This window comes from Protobothrops mucrosquamatus, unplaced genomic scaffold (assembly GCF_001527695.2).
Source record: "Protobothrops mucrosquamatus isolate PMUCROS unplaced genomic scaffold, P.Mucros_1.0 scaffold166, whole genome shotgun sequence".
Lineage (NCBI taxonomy): Eukaryota > Metazoa > Chordata > Lepidosauria > Squamata > Viperidae > Protobothrops > Protobothrops mucrosquamatus.
Genome location: NW_015386528.1, coordinates 497,493 through 510,418, shown reverse-complemented (window position 1 = coordinate 510,418; position 12,926 = coordinate 497,493). Strand labels below are relative to the sequence as shown.

At 37.6% G+C, this 12,926-nt stretch overlaps 1 protein-coding gene across 1 annotated transcript; it reads left to right on the top strand.

Moving 5' to 3' along the window:
• Positions 1-937: 937 nt before the first annotated feature.
• Positions 938-12,830, top strand: TMX4 (thioredoxin related transmembrane protein 4). The gene is made up of 8 exons (XM_015813543.2): positions 938-1,016; positions 5,094-5,209; positions 6,939-6,984; positions 8,222-8,350; positions 8,999-9,044; positions 10,164-10,265; positions 11,395-11,452; positions 12,444-12,830. Exons 1-8 carry the CDS (start codon positions 943-945, stop codon positions 12,704-12,706), a joined length of 834 nt encoding a protein of 277 aa, XP_015669029.2. The 5' UTR covers positions 938-942; the 3' UTR covers positions 12,707-12,830.
• Positions 12,831-12,926: the final 96 nt, after the last annotated feature.

Here is a 12,926-nt window from a genome sequence, read left to right as displayed (position 1 = left end):
CATAACATTTCCATAAACTGTAATTATGCTTTGTTTGCGGGAGGTTCCCTAAAAAACCCCCCAACCTTTCTTTGAATTTGGCTGGCTGAAGGCATGAGACCAGCTGCTGTGGTTTAATATATGACTCAGTTCAGAGTGTGAATCCAAACGCCAAGCCTTGATTAAGCAACCCATGACTTAGCAAGATATCCAGCCAAAGTCTCTCATTATAACTCATCAAAAAGATTGTGCCTATGTTCCGTCCCTTGTCAGTCTCGACCCTATGGAACCGCAGGATTCACTTCCAGGGATCCAAGCAGATCTTCCCAGTCATCTTTTCCTATTTCACTACCGACATTCATCCAGCTACTTAACCAATTCAGTTGCATAAATTAATCCATGGGGTTTGCCCAGAAGCAAATCAATCAGATTTTAATCAAGCGTTTGTATCATGTTATCAGTCATGACTGTGTCTTGCTTTACATTACTTTTTAAAAAAACAACATTTCAATACTTTTTAAATACAACTATTGGTCCTGAGAAAGATGTTTTATATTTTAAAGTATGCATAGTACTAACGTACAGGCAGAACCATAGGCGATCACATTGCCTTCCAAAACCCGCGCATTGCGCTGAGACTTGTTTGGACTGCCTTGCAGTACGTTCCTAATGCTCATTCCCACCGCGCTTCTTCTACCCCGCACATGGTGGAAGCCGTTCGCATTGAACCGGAAGCAAAGGTGGCCGTCGGGCCGCCCCGCCACTCTCGGTTTCTTAATTCGGCTTGGTGGCGGCGGTTTAATTTCCTAGTTGCTCAAGATGGCGGCGGCCGTCTTTCCAAGGCGCTGCTGCAACCGCTGGAGAAAGGAGGGGATAACTCCGCTGTTGGTGATGCTGTGGGGAGCTGCCGGCCTGGCGTCCATCCTTACGGTTGCGGCTTCCCTGGAGCCGGAGCCGGAAGCGATGGGGAGCCGCGTGGTGGAGCTGAGCGGGTCCAACTGGAGCCTCCTGCTGCAGGGCCAGTGGATGGTGGAATTGTGAGTCAACCAAGCCGGGTCGGGAAGGGCGCGCGCAAACTTTGGAAAGAGAATGCAGGCAGAAGAGCCTGCCAGCATTTTTTCTCTTAGGCCGCCAGAGGGAGGGTGCACTACAGCCACCATCATCCCCAGCCAGTTTGGCTAACATGTTTGCAGACAGGGCAGCGTAGAGTGCTCCGGCTGCAAGTCCGGATACCTGGCGTGGCGCTAATTTTGGGGCGTTGACTTCGGTCCACAAATGTAGAGAATCCCTTCTAGCGTGATTGGCGTGGTCCTGCGCGCCTAAATCAGATGCAATTCATAAACCTAGTTCATCCGTCTTAATTTTGGGGAGTTGGCTTTTTAGTAATAAAGTAAATGATTAAAGTGATCGGGTTTTTTTTTGTTTCGTTTTTTTTTTTTACAAAGCTTTTATGGTTTAAGTCTTTTCCGATGGGCTTTAATTAAATCCAGTTTTTCCCAATCCAGTGTCTGCTCAATATATTAATAGGTCAAGTTAAAGAATTTCAGGCTTCTGCCATACTGTTTGGTTCAATTGTAGTTTATTCAAAAAACTGGAGTGTCCTTGCAGTAGTTATGCTACATTGCAAGTCATCCCAAAAGTGTTTTTTCAACTTTCTTGTTTTTCTTTGAAGACATTTTGCTTCTCATCCAAGAAGCTTCTTCAGCTCTGAGCTGAAGAAGCTTTTTGGATGAGAAGCGAAATGTCTTCAAAGAAAAACGAAGTCCAATTGCCTCGTGGAAAAGCATATTTGGGATAACTATGACCTGGATGACTGAGAATTTCCATAGACATACAGCTGCATTGCAAGGTGGTATTTGGTCTTTAATGCTAAACAACACCTGCTGCAACATGCTAAAAACCCTGCTAATGAATTGCTGCATATATGTAAAGGGCTGTTCCCAAACAATATTATGGCATAATGTAATGGCCTCTCTCAAAATGTTTGAAGAGAATAACTGAATTTGCGCAACAAACTGAACTCACAAACTAATTTAGTGATTGTCTAGTGTATTGCATGAATATCTACTATCATAGATATTCTTGGGAAGGACATGGTGAAAGAAAAAGAAGATACACAGTTCAGGATAAGGGATTAGCTTTACAGTCCATGAATAGCTGTTATAATGGTGACCAAATGTTGCACATGAAGAATTGCTGTTGTGGCAGCCCCCAATTTAGATTAAATATGTCATACCAGTGTAATTCGGAAACAGCAAAATATAGTATTCTAATACTTCTGTTGCTTTTTTTGTAACTTTTTCTGTGGGATGCTTGAAAAGTGACTGTGCGCATAAAGCATTTCCTTTTTAACCATTAAAGCAGGCATGTTTTATTTCCAGGTTTACAAGGCTGCTTCAAAAGGCAAGTACATACATAGCTATCTACAAGCATGTACGTCCACAGCCGTTCTACTTCCTTGGAAAATACAGAATGGCTGCACATGTATGGTCATGAGATAACAGCCAAGGGCATTTTCCATATTAGATCCATGAACTTGGGCGAGACATAGCTTCTTTTAGAAGCAGGAAAACAAATTGCTTCCTACCCACTCACTCATATACTGAACACTCATTTTGAAAAATAGGTACAGACTATTAAGTAGCAACTGTCAGCCTTTTTTATGTTTGGTACAGTTGTTTTTATTTGTGTACACAAATTATATGCTTTGTCAGATGTGCATATAAAAGAATAGCTCTTATTTTAGATCTATAATATAAAAGACACCCTCCTCAAACAACAGTCAGATTCCGATCAGTGTAACTCACCGGTGATCCATTGCCAAACAAATGAAGAAACCAGGAGATGCTTTGGTTCACAATTTGAATACCATGGATATAAAGCAAAAGAGAAATATCCCTGAAAGAGAAAGTATGTTCACCTCAGCTTAGCGCTTTCTTTCGGGTATGGATGAAATCCTAAGTTGTCCCGCAATGAAGCTTGTTTATGTCCGTTTTTTTTTCTCTTAACACAAATGCATAGACTACTGCAGGGTTTCATTGACCTGGTTCAGGGTATCATATGAATGAGAAATAGATTTGTGAAATGAAATATAGAACTATTGAATGCACTATAATATATCATGAATAGGCGATCTTTTGATGGCTTCTGGCCTTAACATTTTTTGTGGAACTGCAGCGTATTGGAAATGAAGGGGGTTAGGGATTTGAAAATACTGCTAAAATATCATAAAACTAGCTGTCAGAATTAGATTATATACTTTATAATTTAGGAAGTCCTACGTGTTTTAGCAGAAAATTAGCAGTTAAACATCTCCAGGAGGGGTTTGCAAAATGTTCTGTCACAGAATGTTCTGTGAAAGATAGAATACACTAAATGGCTTGTTTTAGGACTGGAACATTGCATGATGTCCTTACTTGATATGCAACAGTATAAAATCCTTACCTAAGAAACACTGCATCGATTGTGAAGCTGGTTCTCCTTCCTGCAAATATATTTCTTGCAGAATAACTGTAAACGTGCATTTTCTGCAGCATACTTTCCCCTTTGGTTGGTTCCTTCTTGGCCAGAATAAATGTTTATGAAGTAATATATTAAGAATGTTTGCTGCCTAGAAAGTTTCTCTTTATTCCTGAAAGATTACAGAAGGTGACTGCAAGAGATTGGCTGGTGTTAAATACTATATTTTTGTAAGAATTTTAAGAGCATTTGCTGTACTAATTAGTAGGATGTGATGCTGTTGAGTTGTTCAGTTTTTTAATTGTGCTTGAGCTTTGCTGTTAAAGAGCATAGCTGTGCTCTTGGGACTACTCATATTGCGCACTGAGTTTTTCAGTCAGCATGCCTAACCCTGCAGACGTCTCCTTTAGACAGAGTATCTTCTTCAAATAGCTATATAAGATCATTGATGAATACTGTGATCATATATACTATTGAATAAATGAATTATAAGATCCAGGATGTACCGCTACATCAAAATGTTTTGAACTTCAAACATCCTATTAGATTTCAAAGCAGCAGTACTAGTCTTGTTAGAAATGTTGTGACCATCCTAAAATACTCCAAGTTTATAAACTGGTCGGATTGGTGTCAGACCACTTTTAGGAAGGTTGAAATAGCTTGTTTCCAATTCAAGACAATTATTTTGAGGTTGAAACATTTTGCATGCCCTACAGGTAATTCTTGACTTAACACCATTCACTTAACAACTGTTGGAAGTCAACATTGAAAAAAGTAAGTTATAACCAATCCTTGCACTTATGACCATCACAGCATCCCCGGGGTCACATGATCCAAAATCAGGTGCTTTGTAAATGGCATGTATTTATGCTGGTTAAAGCATCATAGGATCACAGGATCACCATTCATGATCTTCCTGGGGAGGGAGGGGTGTTCCAAAAAGCAAACTCAGTAGGGGAAGCCAGATTCCTTTAATGGCCACAATGAGCTTAGCAATAAAAGTTTTGATCCCAATAGTGGTTTTAAGTCGAGAACTGCCTGTATATAATTTGGCCTATAGCAGTGTAGGTGCTGGATTAACATATTGTAGAGGTTGGACAAAAGTTTCATTGGTTTTACTTCAGCCACTGCTGTGTCAATGATCTGTGAGATTGAGCCAATTGGATTTTTGACATTGACTGAATGTTGAAAAAAATAGCATTGCTTGGCATCTCTGTTGGGTGAATTTGGAGAATAGAATGATTGTGGGAGTGTAATATTGGCGTTCTCACTGCTTTTTGATGCAGTATTATGGTAGAAAAAGATGAAATCCAGGTAGCATTGCAGAATTCTTAAAATGAAAAACATTAGAAGTTGAAAATATCTTGTAAGTTTGAAACTATTGTTCCAACTTTCTCTGAACTTGAAAGTGTTCTAAGATCATAAAGGATATGTTTTGTGCTCAGATTCCTTAGAAATACGTAGAAAAGTTCTGGTACAGTCAGAACAGTCTGTTTGGAACTCAAAGCAAAAGATTCGGGACAATTTTGAATTCAAAATATTTTGCCCTTTTCTTTTTTCTGTTAACTGTTGTCAAACTTTTTTGATAAATTGGAAACCACCTAAGCAGATAATGAAGTCAGCTCATGCTTCTATCGTACTGTCACTTTCCTTAGCTATGCCCCATGGTGTCCTGTCTGTCAGCAAATGGAATTAGCGTGGGAAACTTTTGCAAGAAATAGCAAGGAACTTGAACTCAGTGTGGGCAAGGTTGATGTCACTCAAGAACCAGGTAAGTAATGAATAATCACTAAGAACAAAAATCAATGTAGGTAATTGCTTTTTTAAAAAATGGGAACAGAATATTAAGTCTTAATGTTATTAGCCCAAATTTAGATTAATTTTCCCCAACCTCTGCTAGATGTCTGATATGATCCCAGATCAGTGCAGTCAGCACCCATGCTCACTGGGGATAATCAGCTTTGTAGGCATATAGTCCAGTGGATCTGGATGATGACATAGTGGCTAAAGCTGCTTTGGAAATTAGGACTATTGTGTAAGACAGTCCTCGACTCCCCGTAATGGAACCCGATCATTATGGTCGCAAGTCATGATGTCATTAAGTGAGGCACCCCACAATATTGCCTCACTTAACAACCCCTATCACTGCTCTCCTGTTAAATGGAGCATGGGATGCTTCAGGTGAGTGAGGTCCAGGGAGGCCTAATGCAGGCCCAGGAACGCCTGGCTCAGGCATCCCAAGGCCTCCCCCATTCCCTGAGGCATCCTATGATCTGCTTAACGGGAGATCAGGGGTGAGGGTCATTAAGTGAGAGTTAACCTTGAGTTCCTGTGGGCTTTTGGCCTGCTTCCCACCCCACTATGTCTCACACCCTCCTCCCCACCTTTTGTCGATACGCAGAGCTCAAGCTCACACTGGGAAAGGAGTGCCAGGCTGCTCTGCCCCTTAGCATTCCTATACTGTGTAGCTCCATCCCAGAAGCAAGCACCATTTTCGGAATGGCCTCGATTTTTTTTTAAAAAAAATCTCTTAAAATGCACTTATAACTTCTTTTGTAATAAGTAGAAGAAGCTCACCCAGTGAAGTCCATAAAAACTTGCTGTTCCAGAGGTTTGTAATGTTAAAAAAAAGAATTTAAAAATCAATTCCAAAGTGATTAAGAAACAAAGAATGGTTGAACTTTTGAGTCCTTAAAGGTTATATTACAACTATGAGTGTAATTGTAATCCGTCGACTTCTAGTCACTCGGCTCACAAGCAGACCTCAAAAATATTGGTTCCTGCCATCTATTCACGAGGAGCAGTTGTGTAGAGTCCATGTGGACTATCTCAAGAGCTCTCCTTTCTCTAGAGTGATTTTGCCAGTTTTGGTCCCATATCTGGCCAAGGATTTCAGCTGTAATGTCCTGTTTCTTCAGGAACATCTTCATCTTCGCCATGGCCTTACTGGAACCTTTTTTAAAAACCATATTAACCCTATTGTAGGGTCTATGCTGATTTATGCATTACCTGTCTCAAAACAATTTTTGAGAGGGAAGAATCACCAGTACCAGTAAAAAAAGTTTTTATTTGGCATGACTTAAGTCAGAAAATGTATTCTTTTTCCAAGATACTTCTGGACTATCTGTGAGCTAAAAGCTTGTGTGCTTGGCCAAAATTTGCTCATGGATATTTTAAAATTGCCCTTGAATATTTCTGAAATGTGCTAAGACAAATTCTTTTCTGCCAGTATTTGGGACTCCTCTCTCTTTCTCTTGTTTTCCTTCAGTGCCTGACCTCTTTAGTTATAATTCACATTTGTATCAGTAGTGGTTAAGGGGATCTAAAAGAGATCAAATGGGTTCTTGTTATTCATGTGAAGCCATGGAAGGTTGTCCACTCTCACAAAATGTGTAGAATATGAAAATGAGCTCTTAATTATAAAGTGTTTGTTAGGTGGTGATTATGTGTAAGAAGCAAGATCATAAGTACTATTTAAAACAAGTATCTGTTCTCCTCAGGTGTAAGTGGCCGTTTCTTAGTCACTACTCTTCCCACTATTTACCAGTAAGTTTGTATTTTAATTACTCTGAAAATAGTTGTTGTTTTACAATTGTAATTCAAAATGTTTCCTTTTGTGTGTGTGGCAGAGTAAAATATATGATGAAGCTAAGGAAAAAAATGCCCATCTATATTGTCCATTGCAATCTGGGAAAGCAGAGGAAACTTCAAAAAAAGTTATCTTGGGAGCCCCAATCTTTTTATTTTGATGAATGGCGTGTTGGGAACATGTTGTAAGCATTGTGGGAAAAAAATAGTTGTTGGAATGTGGGGGCCTTGCCTATTTGTAGAATAATTCTTTTGGTGGATCTAAGCAGTTACAAAATATATTGTGACCAGAATGCTGCTTTTATAACAAAAGTTTATACAAGCCATTTAATACCCAACTGCATTCTAGGAAGTGAAGATGATGCTAGAGATTAGTGTTTTGGAGTATGCCAGCTTCCCATTTTGTAAAAGTTCAGATACTTTTATTTTTTTGCAATTTAAAGAGTCAAATGAATAGAGACACTAATAGGAGATGAGGAAGTTTTCCATAGTTGCCATATTGGACACATGGTGTTTATGGGGAAAAAAGATAGGATTACCCCCAGTAGAAAACAAGATGTTTCAGTTTCAGAAGAAAATTATGATCTAAACAGGGAGTTTCCTGCTGTCCTTCTTAATATGGATAATGTGAGCCTGCTGTGACTGGAAAATAAGGTAGTAATGTGAGGCACTAGCAATTTGTCATAAACAAACCACAATGGAATTCACTGTGCGTTGCTTCAATATCTCTCCCTGCAATCAGGTCCTGTGGGTTTTATTAATCAGATTACTTTGATTAATTAGAAAAAAATGGGCAGCATAGTAAATTAAGGCTGTTCCTGGGTTCATATACTCCAATATCCTTTGGGAAATACTCGTTAGATTTTTGGCCCAGAAGAAACTTGCTATGGTAGCTACCCCAAACAAGTAATTAGATGATTGAAGTGTAATAAGAATAAAAGGAACTTTTTCTTGTTTTCCCCTGAATACATCTCCTTTATTCCTTTCTTCTCTTGCTTATTTTCATCTCCTTTCTCCCCTGCCTTCCAATTCCCCGAGTGGAATAATACCCTTAAGGATGTGGAGAAAAATAATATAAGAAGGATCTGGTTCTCTGTAAAACTTGTTAATTTGCACGATTGCTGCTCTTGTATATTGGAGAGTAACAAGATTTTAGATTCCAATAGCCTAAAACTATATTTTAATCTGTTTTCAGTGCAAAGGATGGAGCTTTTCGCAGATATCGTGGCTCGAGGACTTTGGAGGATCTTGAGAGTTATATCCTGGAGAGGAAATGGGAAAGTGTAGAACCTGTGGCAGGATGGAAGTCTCCCTCATCTCTCATGTAATTATATTGCAAGATCATGTCCCAGATTGGAATTTTATCCTAGGTTAAATGCAGCCTTAGCTGAAAATAGCAATTCCCAGTTGAATATTGTTGGCACTTTTTAACTTTCAGGGTGACTTATTGTGGTAGTCTGTGTTTCATTCAGCTCTACCATCTACTGGTGGAGATTGTCCAGTGCTTTCAGGGTTATAGGAAGGTAATTACTTTGCATTCAGTTTTGAGCTGTAGGTCCATATTTTTAGGGAATAAAAACCACAGAAGGTGATAATTGGTTGTGATGATAACATATGGAATATATGTAAAGTTGTCGCAGTATTTAGAGGGCACCTGTAGAGTACAGCTTAGTGAAGATTGCTATTAGATCTTGTGTGAAGAATATTCATTATAAAGATTTTCTGTATAAATCTGCATGAAACGGTATGATAAAATTTGATAATTTGGTTTTACTAATACATTCTGTAACTATTGTAAAGGTTGGTTAGAGAAACACCACCACTTTCCTTTTATTTCCATAGTTAAATTATTGTGTCTCTTGATCAAGTAACATGAGAAATAATAGAATAGTAGTCCTAGAACAAATGGGAACACACTTTTTCAAACTTTAATTATTTTTTTAGTGATCATGTTTATATTGATTCTTATTAGGATGTATGGAATGGCAGGACTCTTCCATTTATCTGGATGGATCAGAGTAAGTAAGCAATATGTGTCTTACGTAAAGCAGAAAAACTTTATACCTGATCTGTGTTTTTAAAAGGTCTGTCATATTCCCCAATAATCATACAGCTTGTGTTGCTTATACAGTATGGAAAGAATATAGAGATCAATATTAATGCTGATCAAACCTAGCCATGGAAAAAGTTTCTACTTCTAAAACCTTGGTTCAAATTGTGATAAATAATTGAAATTTTGTAAATTTCATGATGGGATGCAAGATTTCAACATGGTTGCATATCAACATTCCATATTCTGCCATATGGGTAACAACTCCAATAAAGATTTATAAACAGTTTTTTACATTAAGTATATAATCCATAAATTTCCATTTAGAAGATGCTAAATAAATTATTGGGAGTCTTAAACATACAGAAGAAAATACAGAGTTGCTGTTTACCTGTATTTATTTAGACAATGGTATTAGTTGTATTCAGAAATAAAAGTTCTAATATTAATACTACTTATAAACCTTGGGAAACCAACAGTTGGAATGTTAAGCGAACAATAAACCAGCACAGCAAGACTCTCAGTTACTCTGAGTAGGCTCACAGTATCTACTGGCTTTATGTATGTATAGATCCTGTGTTTTTATGTAAGTACCTAAGCTTTAAAATCAGAATAATATTCTGTATTGATGAGTGTGAACTGTGTCTTGTGAGAAATTAGAGTAGACATGAAAATATTTTGTTCAATAAATGGAATTAGTTCCATCAACAGTTGTTGGTAACCTAAAACCTGCGGGGCATACCTCATCTGAAAATTAATGTTAAAAAAAAGGGAAAAACATAGTAATCTGTAATAAAAAAAACAACACCTCAAATCTGAGCATAGGTACACAGCCCAGCTGGCACTACCTATTACCCACAGAAGAAATAGCCAATGATAGTTTTATGAAAGATATTGATTTTGTAAATGATTTATGTGAAATTGATTCAAACCTCCTAAAGTAAAAATGAAACAAAACTGTATGCTTCTGTAATTACATTTTAAGAATGTATGAGGATTTGAAGATAAATTGCTCAAATGTCATTCCAAACAATAACTGATAGATAATGGAATGGCAGTTTCAATTCAAGTTATGTTTCTGTTGCAGCAAATCCACAACTATTTTACTGGCACTCTTGGAATTCATATTTGGGTTTCTTATGCCATCTTCATATTAGCCACCCTTCTGATTGGTCTTATCTTGGCTTTGGTAAGCAAACAGTTTTTATACTCTTAAACCAGAATATACAAAAATGGGAATAATGTATTGATAATGACAGCAAATGGTATCATCTCAAGAGTTCATTGTAGATCAAGAAGACATTGGTATTCCTACTGAATTGGGGAATTGTGGAAAAAAATTAATGGTAGATCAAATCTTTCTATGGTGTCAGAGAAAATAGTAATCAAGAACCTCTATTTTTTCCGGTGCTCTTGATCTCAAGAGAATGGTAGACAACTATCTTTCATACTATTGATCAATGTTCTCTTGAGGTTTACTTTTCATCATCTAAGTGATCCTGGTCTGTGCTATCTTGAATTATAATGCTCAAGAGAAATTAGTATCGCATATGTTAATAAATTTTTAAAAAGAAACATTGCTGTCAAAGATGTAATGTTTAATGTTTAATTTTAATTTTATGATGAATTTTGGCACATTAAACTTGGGATATAGCAAAGAGGATAATCTTATATAAACTGAAGGAAACTTTATCTTCCTGATAGCAAGGAATAGATTTATTATAAATTATTTAATCTATTTTTGAAATGTCCTTATGTTCTGAAAGTGAAAAGATGGAGCAGCATGTTTCTATGGTTTAAGTATAAGCAGAAATTGAGGTTTAGATTAACCTATATTGATATCAGGTATGTTTTTGTATTAGTTTTACCTTTTAAATTTGTTTTATTTTGATCATTACAGTATATGTAGCTTCTTTTGTGTTATATAATCACTGGTGTATTTTGTTGTTGTAGTTAGACACCACCAATTAAAACATAAAGCAGAAATATCACTAGAAAAATTATAGTCTAGAACTTCTATATACTGCTAGAGAGAGCAATAGATCAGAACCTGGTTAAGGATTCTGAAACGTCCTGGTTTATCTGATTTAGAAATCTAGAAATTAGAGATTGTTTAAAAAAAAGCATTTAGAGAGGGCTTTGATCTATGGCCTTCTTTAGCATAGCTCATGACCTTCATTGGTAAAAAAATATATGAATATTTTGCATTGAAGTGCAACATAATTACAAACCACTCAAACTTCAGTAATGTTGGGCTATTTGACCAGATTTGAAATTCCCTAGGTTAGTTTTGTACTTTTTTTCTTTCTTTTCTTCAGATACTTATTTTGCTTATGGACTGCTTGTGTCCAGCTAAGTCCAAAGAAGAAAGTTTTGGTAAGTACATATAATGAAGGGTAATGCTAGTGCTTATAATGTTTGCTTGTTTAAACAAATATATAGTTTCCCAGAAAGAACTCGACAGCAAACAGGAAAACAAATATAGTACATTAAAAGAGCCCCTTTAAAACAAACAATAAGCTACACTGAGGTCCTGATAACATTTGCATTCATCTACTAACCACACATTGCCAGGTCCATCAACATCTTGGCCACAGGTAAAGCCAGGTCTTCACTGTTTTCCTGCAAGCCAATTGGGCCAGGGCCATCTATGTCTCCAACAGGAGGCTGTTCCATAAGACAGGCACCATGACAGAGAAGACATGCTTCCAAGACCCCACCCGGCAACAATTTTACTGAGGGGACCTGGAGCATGCCCAGCTTGTCAGTTTAGTAGGAGAGTGGAAACCATTGGGAATAAGCGGTACCACAAGTAATCTGGCCTCATGCAATGTAGGGCTTTAAGGTGACAACCAGTACTTTCAATTGCATCTGGAAGCCTACTAGGAGCCAAGGGCCAAGGCAGCTCATATAGCAGTGGTGTTGCATGGGCACACCAAGATGCACCAACTAGTGCCCATGTTACTACATTCTGGACCACCTGCAGCTTACCAACAAGGGCAACCCCATACAAAGCACTTTGCAATAGTCCAATGCACTCTACGTGGAAGTAGAACACATTTTCAGATAGTATGGAAATATGCCGCTGTGAATAATGGCCTATTTTGAGTATTCCCTTAATTTCAACTCTGATAAATAAACCTTATCACTGGGTTCAGACACCATGCTGAATCGTAATGAATTTGTTTTGGCCTAACTTGTATATATCCAGACATTATAGTCTGTAAGAAGTTCAACACAGAGGTAAGAGGTTTGGGGAAAATGAATCACAAGGGCTAGATCTGAAAGCTGGCACTTTGTAACTTAACAAAATATTCCATTTGTACAAAAAATACTAGCTCCTCTTTCCTCAATTTTTTTACATCAGATTCCGTAGATCCTGATGAGAATAAAATAGAAGATCAACAGCAAATGTTGGAGCTTTCAGCGGGGGACAAAATTCCAGAAAAGGGTTTGTCTGTTGACAATGAAGATGAAGAAGAGGGAGAAGATGAGTCTCAGCCAAATTCCTCAGATGATTCAGCAGTTGAAGGATGTGAGGGAGAAAATGATTTAGAGCCCTTTGAGTCTGACAAGTTAGAGGAGACATCCTTAAGACAACGTAAAAATCAGATGGACCCTGAGCTATAGTGAAAGTAACTGAGTGTATACTTTTAAGTGGACCAAAGAAGATGGCAGCTGAAGCCAAATATTTGACTTACAAGCTATTGCAGCTAAATCTGGGCTGACTGCTAGAAAGCAACTGTTTTTATTTTTAGGGTCAATATTTTGAATGTAAAAATATGAGCAATGTTGAAATCAGAGACATGACAATCAAACAACCATGTTGAGTTCAAGAATAGGTAAGAAG